General features: G+C 42.2%; 1 protein-coding gene across 5 annotated transcripts in view; it reads right to left on the bottom strand.

Moving 5' to 3' along the window:
- Positions 1-17,560, bottom strand: part of LOC138212747 (uncharacterized) — a 41,127-nt gene extending 23,567 nt beyond the window's left edge. Inside the window, exons 1-5 of one of the 5 annotated variants that reach the window (XM_069173269.1) lie at positions 17,369-17,560; positions 5,983-6,067; positions 3,050-3,211; positions 885-1,082; positions 160-315 (exon numbers count right to left, since the gene is read on the bottom strand). In XM_069173269.1, coding sequence (XP_069029370.1) covers positions 160-315; positions 885-1,082; positions 3,050-3,211; positions 5,983-6,067; positions 17,369-17,430 — 663 coding nt within the window. In that variant the 5' untranslated portion in view covers positions 17,431-17,560. Of the gene's footprint in view, positions 1-159; positions 316-884; positions 1,083-3,049; positions 3,212-5,982; positions 8,436-17,368 lie in introns of those variants that run through there. The other 4 variants (XM_069173270.1, XM_069173267.1, XR_011179491.1 and 1 more) reach the window with 4 other exon arrangements.
- Positions 17,561-17,869: the final 309 nt, after the last annotated feature.

Raw genomic sequence — 17,869 nt, forward strand, 5'->3', positions numbered from 1 at the left:
AAACATGCTGTCCCAACTTTTTGATATGTTGTCTTTGTTCTATTTGCAATTAAATATGGGTTTATGAGATTTGCAAATCATTGCATTTTATTCTTATTTATATTTCACACAGCATCCCAACTTTTTGTGAAATGTGGTTGTAGTACACTGCATCATTACCATGATCAGATCAGCGTATGCGGGCAGCGATTGGCTCCTCCCCCATGGTCTCAGCGGCAGTGGATCGTCCGTGCTGTCTGCGGGAGATGTCGACTCCTCCAGCTGGCTTTCTGGAGTGACTGCACCTCCTGACATAGAACACAGAGTATTCTCCTCCTGCAAAGTGGACAGGAGGGACCAAATATGAGAACACAATGGAAAAAAAAAAAAAAAAAAAAAAAAAAAAAAATTATATATATATATATATTTTTTTTTTTAATTTCCCAGTTTTTATTAGTAATGGCCACCCTACCCAACTGAGGTAGTGAAAAGACTGTCTGTGTGGATGGAAGTATTTCAGTTTAAAGTGATAAAAACTAACTCAAAATTGAGCATACATATGTAGATCACAATGCAGTTTATGGATATATTTTATTCTTCTGCAGAGCTGGATTAATTTTGTCCTTCTGTTTCTATCTTCAAGCAACAGTTCATTTATGTTTTTGCTAAAAGTGATGCATACCAATTATAAGTTGATGAGCTGTCTTTCTGCTGTATTTAGTATCAGTGTTAAAGGTCCAATGGAGTACAATCCACTGATTCATGTTGCATGTTCTTATATGTATTCATATTAATGTTGTGAGGTCACCAGTCAGCCTATCTAACTCCAATAATCCCATGTGTAGTTTATATGTGTGTGTAACTTCTCCTACAGCAAATAAAGATAAAACAATTAAAACATGCACCTGCAGGATTTCCTCATAGGACTGTCGGATGGAGTCTTGCAGAGGAGTGTTCCTCTCTCCAGCCTCCTCCACCTTCTTCTTGGCCTGCTTCACCTCCTCTTTGAGCTTCCTCAGCCTCCACCTGGCTTTGGCAAGTTCCTTCTCGTACTCCTCCACCTGGCTCTCCTTGTGCACCTCCTCTGCCTGCAGAGACAGGATCTGGCAGGGACGGACACAGCCAGTCCACTGGGTTATTCATTTTGAACACAAACCCCATTCAACATTAGAACTATTGAAAGTGATGACTAAATAACCATCTGGTCATCACGGGGGACTCAAAACAGATGGGAAGTCCCACTGTGCAAATCTGCCCCAAACAAAATCATCCATTTTTAAACATATGGAGATTTTTATATGGAATACAAAAAAAGGTGATCTTGGTGATCTCACTGCCCTTAAACAGTTGAAACAGAAAGGAAAGCATCACTGCGGTCCTTCGATATCCTTCCATTGCTGTCGAAAGTTTTAGGTCGCTGACTGAAGCACAAATTTTGGGTTCTCCATGATCGAAAAATAAGGGTAAAAAGATAAGATTAAAAAAACAATATCGTTTTAGAGAAGTCTTTCATTAAAGATGGCTAGTTACAGCTAAGTATTCTGTCTGTGTGAAGCTGACAAGCCACACATACACGCAAACACACATAGATGTGCGGCAGGTCTCTGTAGATGTCCTGCGGGTGCTGTGCTGAGGGCAATGAACGTGTCACAGAAAAGGGTTACACATCATCACATGACTAAAATACTGACTGATCTTTACAATCAGAAAACATTTTGGTGATATTTGCATGATTGTTTCTGGTTTATTCTCCTTATTATCAGACATTAAAATGACAGAGTGGTTTCTTAACTTCAGAATATGCTCATTTAGAACTTGATGGCAGCAACACATCTCAAAAAAGTTGGGACAGGATCATGTTCACCACTGTTTTGCATGCATTCTTCTTTTAACAACACTGTAAACGTTGGGGAACTGAGGAGACCAGTTTCTGGAGTTTAGAAAGTGAAATGTGGTCCCATTCTTGCCTGATAGAGGATTTCAGCTGCTCAACAGTTCAGGGTCTCTTTTGTTGTATTGTTCATGTCCTGATGCTCCAGATGTTTTCAATGATTGACAGGTCTGGACTGCAGGAGGCCAGTTTATCAGAGGACTCTTCTACTAGAGAACCATGCTGTTGGAATACGTGCAGAATGTGGTTGGACGTTGTTCTGCTGAAATAAACAAGACCTTCCCTGAAAGAGACGTTGTCTGGATGGCAGCATATGTTGCTCCAAAACCTGACTATATCATTCAGCATTAATGCTTCCTTCCCAGACGATGGTTTACACAAGTGTTCCTGAGCCCATGCAGTGATTTCCACTCCAGAATAGTGTGTTTTTAATGCAGTGCTGCCTGAGGGCCTGAAGATCACCACCATCCAATATTGGTTTCCAGCCTTGTCCCTTGTGTTCAGAGATTTCTCCACTAATCCACTAATTCTTTGTAGTTTTATGTTGAGGAACATTATTCTTAGATTGTTGCACTATTTTCCAACACAGTCTTTCGGAGTTGTGAACCTCTCCCCATCTTCACTGCTGAGAGCCTCTGCCTCTCTGAAATGATCAATAATGTCACTGATCTGTTGCCATGGTAACCTAATTAGTCGTGAGATGTTCAACCAGATGTTTTCTTTTGAATCTTTACACAACTTTTCCAGTCTTTTGTTGACCCTGTCCCAACTTTTTAGAGACGTGTTGCTGCCATCAAATTAAAATGAGCAGATATTTTTAATACAACAGTAAAACTTCAGTTTCAATATTTGATATGTTGTCTTTGGTCTATTTTCAACTAAACATGGGTTTATGTAATTTGCAAATCATTGCATTCTGTTTTCATTTACATTTTACACAGCGTCCAAACTTTTTAGGAAACAGGGTTGCATTTAAAAATACCAGCATACATATGGTATGGATATCTTTAATCTTTAAAATACTGAAATAAGCATCTGGAAGATTAGCAACAAATTGGTTACCAAAAATGATCTGAAGCACTTTTCTTACATAAATTCATAGTGTACCAAATAAATTAAGAAGCACTCATACATTGTAAGAGAGAAAGAAGAATCTGTTCATTATCAGCTCATCGTTACCTGTTGGCTTTCTTCATAGCACAGCTGTCTGGTTGCCTTTATTTCCTGCACCAGCGTCTCCTTGTGTTTTTCTAACTTATCCAAGGTCTCCTCCAGCTCCTTTCGGTCTGACTGCTGCTCCTGAAGTTCCAGGTTCTCCACTGCCACTGCATTCTCCAGCTCCTTCAACCACACACACAGTCGCTGTTCAGGGCTTCAGAAGGATTCGAACTCATGTGGAAGGATGAAGCATGCACCAACACACATGATGTACACACACATGCTGTAGGTTAGAAAGGTGGACTTGACAACACCAAAATCATCCTGTAATGACGGTTTCATCTGCCTCAGCAGATAAGAAGACATAAATGCCTCAACCCATTAACGTGCCAAGTCTGACAACATTTTGTCAAAGAAACACTGATTGTTTGTTGTTTCATGCTAAATCTGATATAAACTTCATCTGTGTCCATCCAGGAACAAATAAACCCAATAAGCAAATAACTGGAAGCAGGTGAGACTTTTAGCACAGCGACGAAAATAAGTCTTTCAACAACTCCATTCATGTCTTACATCCTTTGGCTAATGAATCCATGAATTGCATTTCAGTTGGTCACAGTGTTTAGTGGTTAACAGTAGAAGGACTGTAAATGAGCCAGAGGTAGCACACTGCAGACGGTCTCTGCTACACTGGGAACGAACCAACACCACCTGCCACAGATCTGCTGTGTGTCCATCAGTCATCTGATTGATCTTGTCAAACAAATAACCCAAACGGGAACACATTTTTCACTTGAGCATGGTATTGTTCAGGTCACAGTATGTCCATGGAAGGCGGATGTACAACATTTGTATATAATTGGAGCTCAAGAAGAACATTAGTCAATAAAAATCCTTATTATTGATGAATCAAGATGTTTTTTAAGCAGTTTCCTTCTATATCGAGATTATAAATGGTGGAGTCCTTCATCAAGAAAATCTGAATTACTTGAAATTCTTCGATATCACATCTTGACACTGTGTGTGTATGTGTGTGTGTGGGGGGGGGGGCTGTGAACATCTGCCATCAGTTGAGCTGCTGCAAGTGTTTTTCCACTGAACTGCACAGTAAAGGTGAAGGTGTCCAATAAAGCACCACTCACTTGGTGACACACGTTCCAGCCGGTACCACGGCCAAACCACAATCAGACACGCTTTGCGCTGTGCAGGCGTGAAAGTTACACGTTTTCCTGCAGTGAACAAAAATGAAACCTACAGCATGCGTACAGACATGTGGTTTACAGGAAAATGAAACTTACAGCTAAAAAACATGGTTGGGGTTTGTGAAAAATACAAACATGGTTACAAAAAAACTACAACTCAACAAAAACTTTGTCATCTCCTGGATTTGAACCTCATCGTCCCACATGGCCATCTGGGACTAATGCCATCATGCTACCCTGACATTTACACTGCCATTTAAACTGCCATTTATACTGCCATTTGTTGCCTCTGTTGCAGGACCTTGGTCACATGACATTTACGTGCATGTAAGTTTCACGCTTTCAAAGGGTGTAACTCTGGATGTCCTATAACTTCTTCACAATAAAAGCATCCTGCTGGGTCACCGGTGAAACTCTTTTACTGTGATGCAGAGCAGCACACGGTCGGTTTACCTCAGCAGCTCTGATGGAGCTGTAGACCATCAGTTAACAGTAAAGTAACAGCTGAACACCAAGATCACAGAGATGGAAGTAGAAACTAAAACAGCAGTGAGAGCTGGACAGAGAAATGGCACGAACACACAGAGCTCTTGAATCTCGACGAGCACAAAGCAGAAAGAATCCGAAACCTTTGTGAGTACGTTTTCCTGAGTACGTCCTTGTGACCAGTGATGCGGGTGTCTGTGGTTTCTCTGTGGACATGGGAAGAGGGTGCCCATCAAATGCTGTCAGACCAGAGAAATCTGCAACAGAAACCCTTGAAATGCTTCACAAAGCCAACGGCAATGTATCTGTGATCCGGGACCATGTTACTGTCTGTTCAGGAGTGCAACCAGGTGGGTTTTCTTTGACATTCATGGGATTGTCCACCGTGAATTTGTCCCCCAGGAGACTGTCAACACCGAATTCTACTGTGGTGTTCTGAACCGACCTGAACTGTGGCGCCGTGGCAACCGGGTTCTCCAACATGACAACACTCACAGCACAGGATCTGACTCCCTGCAGCTTCTTCCTGTTCCCCAAAGATTTGACACAACCTCTGAGGTGTGTTCTCTGATCAGGTTTCAGGTGTGTGGAGAACTTCAGGTGTTCAAGAACGTGTGCCAGTCAGCTGATGATGTTGGTCAAGAGATGAACACTCCGAAAATTACAGTGTTTTGAAAACCCGTGGACATGTGGGAAACTTTCTTTTTAAATGAACGTACTGCATTGTGAGATGTTGGCACATCTGAGTCGGCTAACTTATTCTGTAAATAACAACACATGCCATGCAAAGATAAGTGATGTCACAAGCCTGTAAAAAAATTCATTAGGGATGATGTGGAAACAGCAATGGATTTAGGAGCATTCCCCATGTATGTTCTGCAAGCATGAGATCAACTGAAATAATTACTAATGAAGGTCTCGATCATCTCAGTTTGTGGAGAAATGATCGGTGGTTGAATTACTGTTGCCATGTTATATAATAATGACATAAAATGAATCAAATAACAGCAAACCAGAGACGTCTGAGGCCTTTACTCATCTGGTGATCCAGACCTTCACTGAGCACATCTGTGTCTATAGTTTCCTCCAGTCAGAGACCAGTCTGACAGCATCATGGCAGCACCAGAGCATCATGGGAAATGCAGTGATGGAAGTCTCAAACTACAATTATGATGGCAACATTTATTTTACAAACTTAAAAAAAAATGTGATGCAACACGCCCACAGAGATGTCTAAAAACACAACACACACACAAACACACACACCAGTGGTAGGTGCTGCGGTCTTCTTACTCTGATCTCGGTTGCCTTGGCGAGGGCTATGTCGTCCGTTTCCACGACGTCGGTGTCCCTGGGAGATGACCAGCAGAGAAGACATGAATGTTTAAGGAGGGAGGAGAGGGAGCACTCGTTCTTCCAGTCTGCCTTCCCTCCATCGGGCCCTCCTTCCCATGATCCTTCTATTTTCTCCTGCAGCACTGCTGGCTCCACCATTGCTGCCCTCTCTAGCTGTCGCTACACTGCAGAGGAGGCGGGGCTGCCTCCGCGAATGTGTGTGTGTGTGTGTGTGTGTGTGTGTGTGTGTGTGTGTGTGTGTGTGTGTGTGTGTGCTCGTGCTGATCAATGCAGGCAGGCAGAATGCACCAATGTGAGAGCAGGAGGAGAGAGGGGCGATCGAGTCAGGCAGCAGAGAGTGAAAACAGCAGAATGGCAGATCGGTCTGCAGGAGGTGCTTCCTCTCCTCCTCCATCCTGTCTCTCCTTCTACCATCATTCTGCTCCACTGGTCCTCACATCGCTCTGCTCCTCCTGTACTCCCTTCCCCCTCTCCATCATCAGAACAGGCTTCTGCAGTATGCATCACTCCACACACACACACACACACACACACACACACACACACACACACACACACACACACACACACACACACACACACACACACACACACACACACAGAGAAAACAGTGACTGAGCCATTCATAAAAATCCTACAGACCACAGCAGCGGCAGGAGAGAATTGGTGATATGTCAATAATAATTAATCTGCTTATTTTAAATCAACACCATTCATAAATGTATTATCAGCTCTATGATTTTAATATTTTTTAGTTAGTATACATAGTTTTATGCTGTCATCTAATCAAGTTAAATTACACGTGTATTTTATTGTTACTCATATATATCAAGAGAGAAACACCTGATTCATAGATTCAGTCCCAGCTTCCGTTTTTTCTTACCACATAATTCTTTAAAGGATCCGTTGGGAGAATTCGGTGAGATTTGTAGTTCTTCTAACACACAGACATATTTTAGTTGGACTCCACGCAGCGCAAATGTGTTCGGCATTTGGTGAACACCAGAGGGAGCAACTGTAGCAGTGGTGACGTAGGAGGATACAGCCAATCACACCAGCTCCTTTCATTCCCTTTAACACCAGCGGACTGCTCGTTTTTTATGGGATGGCCATCCTAACTTCATTCAGGATAAAACTGACAGTTATCTGGAAGTTCAGACTCTAATCACAGAATTAATGCTACTACCAATCTACTGATCACAGGCGTGGGAAGAGATAACTGATATTATAAATACCTCTCACCTTGGTATGATGAGAACCGCTGCCCAGTGTCACAAGCAGCTAAATGGTATCAGACAAAAACCTGCTTCTTCTAGACCTCAAATAATTGAATGTCAGAGTGAACAAAGAGCACTCATCCAACACTGGAACCATGTTGAGTGAGCAGAAGTAAATCATTCACGCAATTACTTCATAAACAACACTGATGTTGGTGTTAATAAATAAACTGGACCGGGAACTTTGAATGTGCCTAATTTATTTTGCAATCATTAATTAAATACTGAGGTACAGTGTTTAAGTTGCTTTAACCTTTTGTGTGTAAATAAGTGTCACTGCGTTTTGTTTTATGTCAGTGAGATGAAATACATAGAACATCCACTGATCTGCGCTGGACTTGGACTCGGTCTGAGTATGCAGAGAAGAGGTGCAAGTTTAATATAAAATTGACACCAAAGTTGCACTGCAAGCTTCTTTGACGACACACCCAATGTTGCACCGCTGATCTCTGAGCAGCCGGATTCACCAGGCGGACAAGATCAGAACAAAACCCTTCAACCCATCAAAACACCAACGGAGGGATGAAACCAGTATCTGGTACAGATAACAAACTGTTGACAAGTACGAGTATCATCACACACTGACGGATACACACTGAGGAAGATACACACCGACGGATACACACCGACGGATACACACTGAGGAAGATACACACCGACGGATACACACTGACGGATACACACTGAGGAAGATACACACCGACGGATACACACTGACGGATACACACTGAGGAAGATACACACCGACGGATACACACTGACGGATACACACTGAGGAAGATACACACCGACGGATACACACTGAGGAAGATACACACCGACGGATACACACTGACGGATACACACTGAGGAAGATACACACCGACGGATACACACTGACGGATACACACTGAGGAAGATACACACCGACGGATACACACCGACGGATACACACTGAGGAAGATACACACCGACGGATACACACCGACGGATACACACCGAGAAAGATACACACCAACGGATACACACACACATTATTTTCTGAAGAAATTATTCTTTTTATTTAATTTTTTATGACATTTTTCTCGCTACAGCTCAACAATAACAAAACATATTTTGTAAATATATTTTGTATTTTGTAAAAATTTGAAATTAAAAACGTGTTGTGTTAGTAGCAGAATTTGACAAAAAAAAAGTATGAAATAGAACCATTTAAAAACGTCTAAAAGCTGGTCTGTTTTAAGTGTCGTTCTTTGACTTTCAGTGAATGAGACGGAGACAGGAACCAAGTAAGAAACGGTATTTTGTTTCTTTCAGGGTTCGACAATGTTAAAAGGTTCCATGTAAAATGTGTCCTGATGCTGCTCATGCATGGCCCTTTTTCTCAGTGTTTGTTTTTGTAGTTCTGTCAGCAAGCTGTGATTGTCAGTTCGTTCTGTTTTTTTTAACCGAAAATAGAAAATCCATGTGAGGGGATTATGAGGGATTTTGTGTCTGTCCTGCTGCACCACCTTCTCCAGTCCTTCTCTACTAACATCTGTCTGTTGACATGATTGTGTCAGGATCCCTGTCTGACCCTGATGTGTCTCCCTCTGTTTTGTCCCCAATCACCTCTCCTCATGTGTGCTGCCTTTCCCCTGTCTGTTTGTTATTGTGTCCCCATGTGTTCTGTGTCCTCCTCTCCCCACCTCCTGTCACATCCCATGGACACACCTCTCACCAGTCTGAACAGCTGCTACCACTCTCCCCAATCACCACCTGCAGGTGGCTCATTTCACTGATCACCTCACTGGATCAACCCGGTTTCTGCAGTCATTAGTTATCGGTCCATACTGCTAGTCACGGCCAGTTACTCCCAATCTGTTGTCCGTCCGTCAGTCCGTCCCTGTCCCTGTCCCTGCTCCTGCTCCAGTACCGGTACCTGCTCCCGTTCTGCTATCAGTCAGTGCTACCAGTCAGTGTACCGTACCCAGTCTGCTGCCGCTCGCTGTGGAGGACCTCGGGATTCCCCCAGCAAAGCCACGCCCCCACTATGTTCAGCCTGTCCGTCCGTCTGTCTGCCTGCTCTGTGTCTCCGGCTCCCTCCCAGACTTTGCCTGGACCAGAGCTGGTGCGGCTTTGCACCAGCTGGCTTCGCCCCCGGTGAGAGTCGGTGGAGTTTCCCTCCCGACTCAGGAGGAAAAGACATATAGACTTGAGGTACCGCCCCTGTTGAACAATAAAGACTGTTTTGAACTTTATCCTGCCTGTTACCCGAGTCTGTGCCTGCGTTTGGGTCCAGATCCACCTCACCTCATACCAGATTGATACGCGTTCCTCTTTTCTCTCATTTTCTTCCTATAACTGGTTTTGATTCTGAAGGAAGTGGGTCTGCTGGGGAAGGTGAAAAATAAATTAAAAAAAACAATAGGTGATATTTCAAACAAATAAAAGATATATAAATGTGAGCTGGAATTTAAATTATCTCTGTTTAAATCATTCAAACTACTTTTGCTGAAATCTGCAAATTGTTTTGCCTTCATGGGTGAGTTGTTGAGAAAGGCGGTGTCATAGTAATACTTTCAAAGTAGTCTTTCCAAACTAAACTCACTAAATTAAAAAAAATATCTCCTTACATACAATCATCACGGCTCTGCTGCCTGTCCTTTCATCACCAAATAAAACTCCGGAGGAAACCGGGACAAGCAGGAAAAATCTGAAGTGACGGGGTCTGCAGGAAATGTGGTGAAGTAATGTGTTAGATTAGTTTTATTCACGTTCAGTTGTCAGAGACTGCACTTTGTTTGTGTGCATACAGTAACATGTTGAATTAATATCAAGTAAACAACATCTAAAGCTCTTATTTTGACAGCAGATGTAGTCTTTGTTTTCTATATCAAATGTACTATATTGTATATAGTAAAAAAAAAAGCCTGTTTTGTAAAACTACATCACTTTTATTTAATTTTTTTTTACTTTTAAGGCCCATGGTTCCTTAAATTCAATAAATAAAAAAATATAATTACCAAAATATTTCTGTGATGTGTAGCGTGGTTGTTATCATCAAAGGAAGTGATTACATATTTTTCTAGTTCTTGAAAAGTAAAATCTTTTTTTTTTTCCTCTACTTTTTTAAATTCCTTCAATTTGACCCCAAAAAGCTCGAAAAATTAATCACAAATCTGCTGCAAAATCCAACAATCACAAAAATAAAGTGAAATCCTGGAGGGACTGTTTTTTGTTAAACGTGTTTTTTAATGTAGATTTTTTTTTCCTAGTAAGCGTTTAAGTTGCTCTCACATTTTAAAACACCGGTCAGCTGAAATATATTTTCTGCCGATAAGTACAGCTTTATAATTCAAGCTTAACTCCATTAACACAAATTGCTCAGCCATCCTGGATATAGCTGTCAGTTCATCTCCATGGTTAAATGGTTAAATAAGGTGAATGGTTCCCGAACCAGGAACTCACCCTCAGGACACACTGATCAGACAGACACTCAGACAGTGATGTGATGCAGCGCCATGTTGGAGACAATAGAGGTGAGCCGCTTCACAGAGAAACCATGGTATCATCTGTCTCCGACACAGCTGACAAAGTCTCACAAGAGCCGTCTCACAAGAACCGACTCACAAGGACCGACTCACAAGAACCGTCTCACAAGAACCGACTCACCAGAACCGTCTCACTAGAACCAACTCACCAGAACCGTCTCACCAGAACCGTCTCACAAGAACCGACTCACCAGAACCGTCTCACAAGAACCGTCTCACAAGAACCGACTCACAAGAACTGTCTCACAAGAACCGACTCACCAGAACCGTCTCACCAGAACCGTCTCACAAGAACCGTCTCACAATAACCGACTCACCAGAACCGTCTCCCCAGAACCGTCTCACAAGAACCGACTCACAAGAACCGTCTCACAAGAACCGACTCACCAGAACCGTCTCACAAGAACCGTCTCACAATAACCGACTCACCAGAACCGTCTCCCCAGAACCGTCTCATAAGAACCGACTCACAAGAACCGTCTCACAAGAACCGACTCACCAGAACCGTCTCACTAGAACCAACTCACCAGAACCGTCTCACCAGAACCGTCTCACAAGAACCGTCTCACAATAACCGTCTCCCCAGAACCGTCTCACAAGAACCGACTCACAAGAACCGTCTCACAAGAACCGACTCACCAGAACCGTCTCACAAGAACCGACTCACCAGAACCGACTCACAAGAACCGTCTCACAAGAACCGACTCACCAGAACCATCTCACCAGAACCGTCTCACAAGAGCCGTCTCACAAGAGCCGTCTCACAATAACCGACTCACCAGAACCGTCTCCCCAGAACCGTCTCACAAGAACCGACTCACAAGAACCGTCTCACCAGAACCGACTCACCAGAACCGTCTCCCCAGAACCGTCTCACAAGAACCGACTCACAAGAACCGTCTCACCAGAACCGACTCACCAGAACCGACTCACAAGAACCGTCTCACCAGAACCAACTCACCAGAACCGGTGAGTCGGTTATTTTCGTCATTATCTGAATGTCACACCGAATAAGTTTTGCCAAAGCAAATGATGAGGAAATGCAATATTTCATTAAAAAAAAAGTCCAAATACTTTTTAAGGTTGTATCCTTTAATATAAAAAGAGGAAACTGAAAAAGGTCAACAAAAATCTGGCCAACATATCAAATATAAGATAAAACAAAAAAACAAAACAAGGCGTTTTGTAGCATGAAGAAAATATAAAAGTAAAGATTTAACAATAACAAATAAAACTGGTATTGTATTGGTATCTGTAAATAAATATCTCAGATATTATTAAACCTCAGGGTCCCGGGGTGCTGCAGGAACACTTCAGTCGTGTGTGCAGTGTTCCCCCGGTGAAGAGACCTGGTCTGGGCTGCTGAGGCCCGACAGCGTCGGGGGAAGCAGGGCATCAGTGTCAGAAATATCCTCTTCTTCAACTCGGACCTTCTCTTGTGAAGACAGCTGAACAAATCTTTAGGTGTTTGCAGATCTCCGCCTCCATGGATGTGCTGGTCAGCCATGTGCTTCAGAACTCCGCCCACTCAGGAGCAACTTTCCATGTCAACTCCCTGAAACGGTCCAGGCGACCATTTTGAAACCTCCGGTGTATGAAACGATGCTTCGGGGACATCATCGCTGAGATCGGCCCACGCTGGCAAGAACGCTGGCATTATACCTCAACAACGGAGACATCGAGGAACAGCTCAGACACCCACCGACACGACAGGACAACCTCACGTGCAAAATGTGTTGTTGTTGTGGTGTCTTGGCCCCAAAGTGAAAGTCTTGTTTTAAACTGCTGCCCCTGCTGAACCAGCTGTAGTGACGACGAGCGATCTCCTCGGCCTCTCTGGACGATATCAACTCCTTCTCCAATGGTTCCTGTTTTGTTCTTTTCCCCCGACTCCTGTATGTAACCATCACTTCCTCTCTCTGATATTGGTCCGAGGTCACTGTTTCAGCAGGATTTATAATCGTGTCCTCTTTTAAAACATCAATCATCATCAATTCATACACACACACGTCTTTGTCCAAACTGCGGCAAAGTGGAAAGACGCATTGCGATTAATCCATGTTTTGAAAAACTTGAGAGAAGTCTCGTGCCTCCATGCTGATGGCACGCAACCAGATGATGTGACCTCTGTTCCAGAGAACCCTTTATATCGGTGAACATTTGGTTCCTCTCATCATCGGTCTAATTGTACATTTTCTTCAAGTCTTGAGGGGAGCTGGTCAGGATCCTCATCTCTTCGCCTTTCTTCTCTCCTCCCAGTCGTGTCCTTGGAAATACGATGGTGTTGTTATTTAAAGCAGAAAAGACTCAACTCTCTTTGTCTTCTCATTGGCTGATTTATTTTCTGATCTCAGTTTTTCACGGACACTGCAGGCATTCTTTCGACCAGTTTTTCGTTGATATATTTTTCCGACTTCTCATCTTTGGACTGCTCCGTCTTCAGGTTTTTTTCACGAGGACCTTATTTTGTCTTTTCCACCCCTTCAGTTTCTTCTTCAGCTGTCCACGACCCGTTTTGGAAACTTCTGAATGCCTCGGAAAGTCAGGCGGTGGAGTGGACAGATGAATCAGGTGAGCTACAACCTGCAAGGTAGCGAAGTCATCCTCGTTCAACGATGCACGAAGAGAAGACGGTGTCGGGGTCACGGTTACATTTATATTCCTTCTTTGTTGACTCCCGTCTCGATGGAGAAAAAGATTGTATGCTGAACTTTTGTAATTTTCCTTTCAGTTTTTTCTCTTGGTATCTGCAAGCAAAGGAAGAGACATTGATCAATATGCATACAGCTCTAATAAAAGCGTTTAAACGTCATGGTGTCTAATCTATTGTTCTCTTTAGTTCGAACAAGTATTTACTTCTATTTTCCTGAGGACTTCTTACTTCCTCTCGGGATCAGCATTAACATTTTCCCCATATTTCCCTTTTACACCTTACTTGACATGACTGTTGAACCTTTGTATGGACAAAAAAAATTAAAAAAAAAAGATTTAACATTAAATCATGCCGTTGGTTAAAGGATATGTTACAAAATTAAAAACAATATTTCAAAAGCATTTTAAAAATCTAAATTGTGCAATATGCATACGACGGATGATTATTTATGAGTTAAAGTCTGTAACATGGTGTGACAGGTGTTTCATATGGTGTGAAACAAACAATATGACACAGTGTCACACCATATGGTGTTTCTTCCACTTATACCAATGTCAAGGCTCATCAGTTAGCTAGCTTTTCATTAGTATGACATTTGCTTAATGGCAACGATTATTCTTCAAATTTACAAAAATGTGAATAAAATATAATAGTGTGACACTATGAGACAACAAAAAGGAACACTGATTAGAACATTAAGAAAGCAGCACTTCCATGAAAAAAGTAAAAGACCAAACTTACCCCAAAAGCTGTTTCACAACTTCCTGGTTGAACAAGAACTTCTTCACTGAAGTTGTATCCAAATAACTGCCTGTTTAAATCTGACAATATAGTTTCACACCTTGCAGACAAAATCTATTTGGTGCTTTCTTTTATATTATATTAACAATTGACATTAAAAGTCTATGGGAGTCTAAACAGCGACTATTTATATTAGTCTTATTTTAAAATGAACAATTATTTATATTTGTTCCTGTATTTATTCCAGTGTTAACAGAAACACATAGTGTGGACAGTCTTTGATAATTGGATGAAAATTACAGATATAATCTCAATGAAGAGATTGAATTGCCAGCAAACTGTTTTAATGTATTATTAGAGGAACAGCAAAAACATATTCATTTTTAACAAAACCCTTTTTTTACTCTGACAGTCTGGACAGGTAAAAATTGCAGGTCACATCATCCATTAATGTGTCTTCTAAACCTAATGAGACTGATAAACTGGTCTGTCAATGGACTGGACGGCTAACAACCTTTCAGTTAAACACAACAAGACTCGTGTTAGAGCCGCAGAGTGTTTTCTTCAGCTGTAAAGTCTGATCTCAGAAACCCGTGTGATATTCACATTGAAGAACCACATCCAGACTAAAGGGCATCAAGTCACAGTCTGAAGTAAGAAGATCATCCATGTGTTCATATCGTCCAGCTGGACGACTGAATCTCATCCCAGCGAGCGGCCTCGGGCTGGGACGTGGGCGCTACCTGTCACGCTGCTCAGCTGCGGCTCGGTGGGGTGTGTAACTGTAGCTGGTTGGGGGGGGGGGGGGGGGGGGGTACCACAGTGGTGCATCAGTTAGAGGAGGCAGATGTGATTCCAATCTTCTTTATTGACTATTATGATGGGTGTGGTTGTGTAATAATGTGTGTTTAGATGTGTGTGTCTGGAGAAGTCTTTGTGTGTAAGTCTCTTTGTGCGAGAATACATTTGTGTGTAATTGTGTGGTTCTATAAGAAAGCAGAAACAAAGAACTATCAGTACACTGGTAATACTGAACAGAAATAATGAGCAGGGCTATCGCCATAACTACGACATACTTACTGGTCTCTGAAGGCACATGTATGATTGACAGTGAAACTCTGGTGACTCTGTCCTGCCTGCCGACTCTCTCTCACCCACCTACTGCTGCAGCAACAACTTAACCACAACCAGCACGTGTTACAGGCACGCCCACAACAAGGGCTCTGATTGGCTGATTCTTTTAGTCCCTACAATGACTAGTAAAGTCCTTCAATACGATACCACTGGCATCAACACATGCCTCTGAAGAGACCGGCATATGCTGGTGACATTGACAACATGACATAACAATAGAAACATTATGAAGAAAAAAACAGGCTATTCTGTATTCAGGGTTAGGGGTGAGAGTTTGCCCTGATAGTTTCCCTCACCCCGACATTTCCATGGAAAAGGTCAACTGACCTCCATGTAGCTCAACACCTGCATGAAGTCCTGCATGAAAAAGCCTCCTTAAACATTGAAGTATCATCAGCTCATGTCAGAAACGTAGAACTCCTGTTTGTGCAATAACGAGGTTCCTGTCGGCGTTAATGACTATTTTACAGGATGTTTTGTATTAATATTACAGCTGCATTCACGTGTACGTTGCATTTTTCTGCTGTAAATGTTTAAGGTTGAGTTCATTTAAACTATTTTATATACTGTTGTAATATTCTCATGATGTTTTTGTCCTGTTAGGACAATGGACGACTAAAGGTACTTAGTTACACTCCACCAATATAAAATGATATTGTCAATTAACTAGCTAATGTTAACATTATTGTTGGCTAAAAGTATACAGCTTAACTCATTTAATTTACCTGCCACAGTCCTCTGAGTGAAGCTTCTCCATCTCCAAATGAAAAAAATGGAAAAAGTAAAATACTAATTTCTGGTTCCATGGTTGCTAGGCGACGGTGTCGGCATAGCATTAAAGGCGAGAACAGCTGGTGACGAAAATAGTAGATCAGACCGTCTCATTTGGGTTCAGTCTTCATAAGCTACTGGACCTACGAGGACCAGCGCCTTCGCAGGATGCAGAGCTCCACAGACACATTCAAGGATTTCCACGCTTAAAATATACGTTGACGTACTTTACTGTGAACACTTTCTCTGATTGCTACCACTGAACTTTTTCAAAGTTGGTTTAAATCTTCGATTATTCTTTTTTACCAGTTCACAGGCCTGCTGTGACGATGTTGTACGATGGTTGTTTCATTGCTGGATAATATGGCCGACTGTCCCCATGTGGTTTTGTACATCTCTCCTCATACCTGCTTCGCTATGACTTCATCTTTTACATATATTTGAAGGTTCTTCCCATTATGATGGAGTTTCATTAACTCAGGTTCCATTAACTGACTATGGGTCTCCTCTAAAACGGGTATTACATTATTATTATTATTATTATTATATATAAATTTGTGATTATTTATTCTAAACTAATATTATTATACAATATGATGGACAACCAAACTAATTAGGTTGTTTCTGTATGTGACACTGTACCTGATGGATTTGAGGTTTGCCAAAGTGAAATGGATTGAACACTTTCCCAAATAGAATATATGCCATTTTTTATTTCCTTAAAAATAATGATGAAACACTTTAGAAAGCAAGTCTCATTCTAATAAAGGTCTGGTCCTCGAACCGCCCCTGTTTCCATGTTATTCAGTCAAATATACAATGCTGGGTACTTACTATACAGTATCTGTATGTTTTAGGTTCAAGTGTCACCTGAATAATAAGGAATCCAAATGTATAGCAGCATCCAACATGACAACAGTGTGGAATAGATCGGGGAGACATAAAATGAGAAGGCTGAAGGAAAGACCAAACTGTATTGAGATCATGAATGCAACATGTTCTGGTCAGTGAAGCACTGCAGGGAGGCTCGGTGATGTTTCATTTGGAAGACATCCCATAATGAACATGAGCACATCAGCTAACCCCCCAAACCCTCCGGCCAGGACTCAGCCGCTTCACCTGCAGGATTCTGACTCGATATGAATTCTACCTGCCCTCACGGTACCGGACAGCCTCCGTTGATGTTCACCGCTCATCGGTAACTTTACCCTTCGTCCTTGGGGTTTCTGGTCCTCGGTGTCCTCAGACAGTCCACAATAAAGCGCATCATTACTGCAGTGCTCGCGCGCTCATCCTCCGACTGATGACGACAGGTCTCGTGCAGCTGCAGTGCCGCTAAATCTCCACACCGATTACCGACGGCGAGTCTCCGGTCCCAGCTTCCTCTCCCGTTCACCGGATACCGTAACCAAGGAGAGCGATACCCCGGACAGGGACAAAGAGGACTTCCTGTTCAACCCTTCAGTGTAAAACCGAATCATGTGACGGATAGAAATCACATGATCACACTGTTCATTCTGGAAATAAGAAGAGTAGCTGACAAAAGAATAGATTTGTGGATGATCCAGAAAATAAATGTATATTGAGATAAATATAAAGGAATAATTAAGCATAAATAAAATGTCAATCTGTTTAAAGGAATAAACAAAATTGGAAATACAAATACACATGACAAAAGGACAAAAGAGAATAATGATGAGCATGTTCTT

This window comes from Embiotoca jacksoni, unplaced genomic scaffold, assembly GCF_022577435.1.
Source record: "Embiotoca jacksoni isolate LCO1_2020_lvr unplaced genomic scaffold, fEmbJac1.0.p SCAF_59, whole genome shotgun sequence".
Taxonomy (NCBI): Eukaryota; Metazoa; Chordata; class Actinopteri; family Embiotocidae; genus Embiotoca; species Embiotoca jacksoni.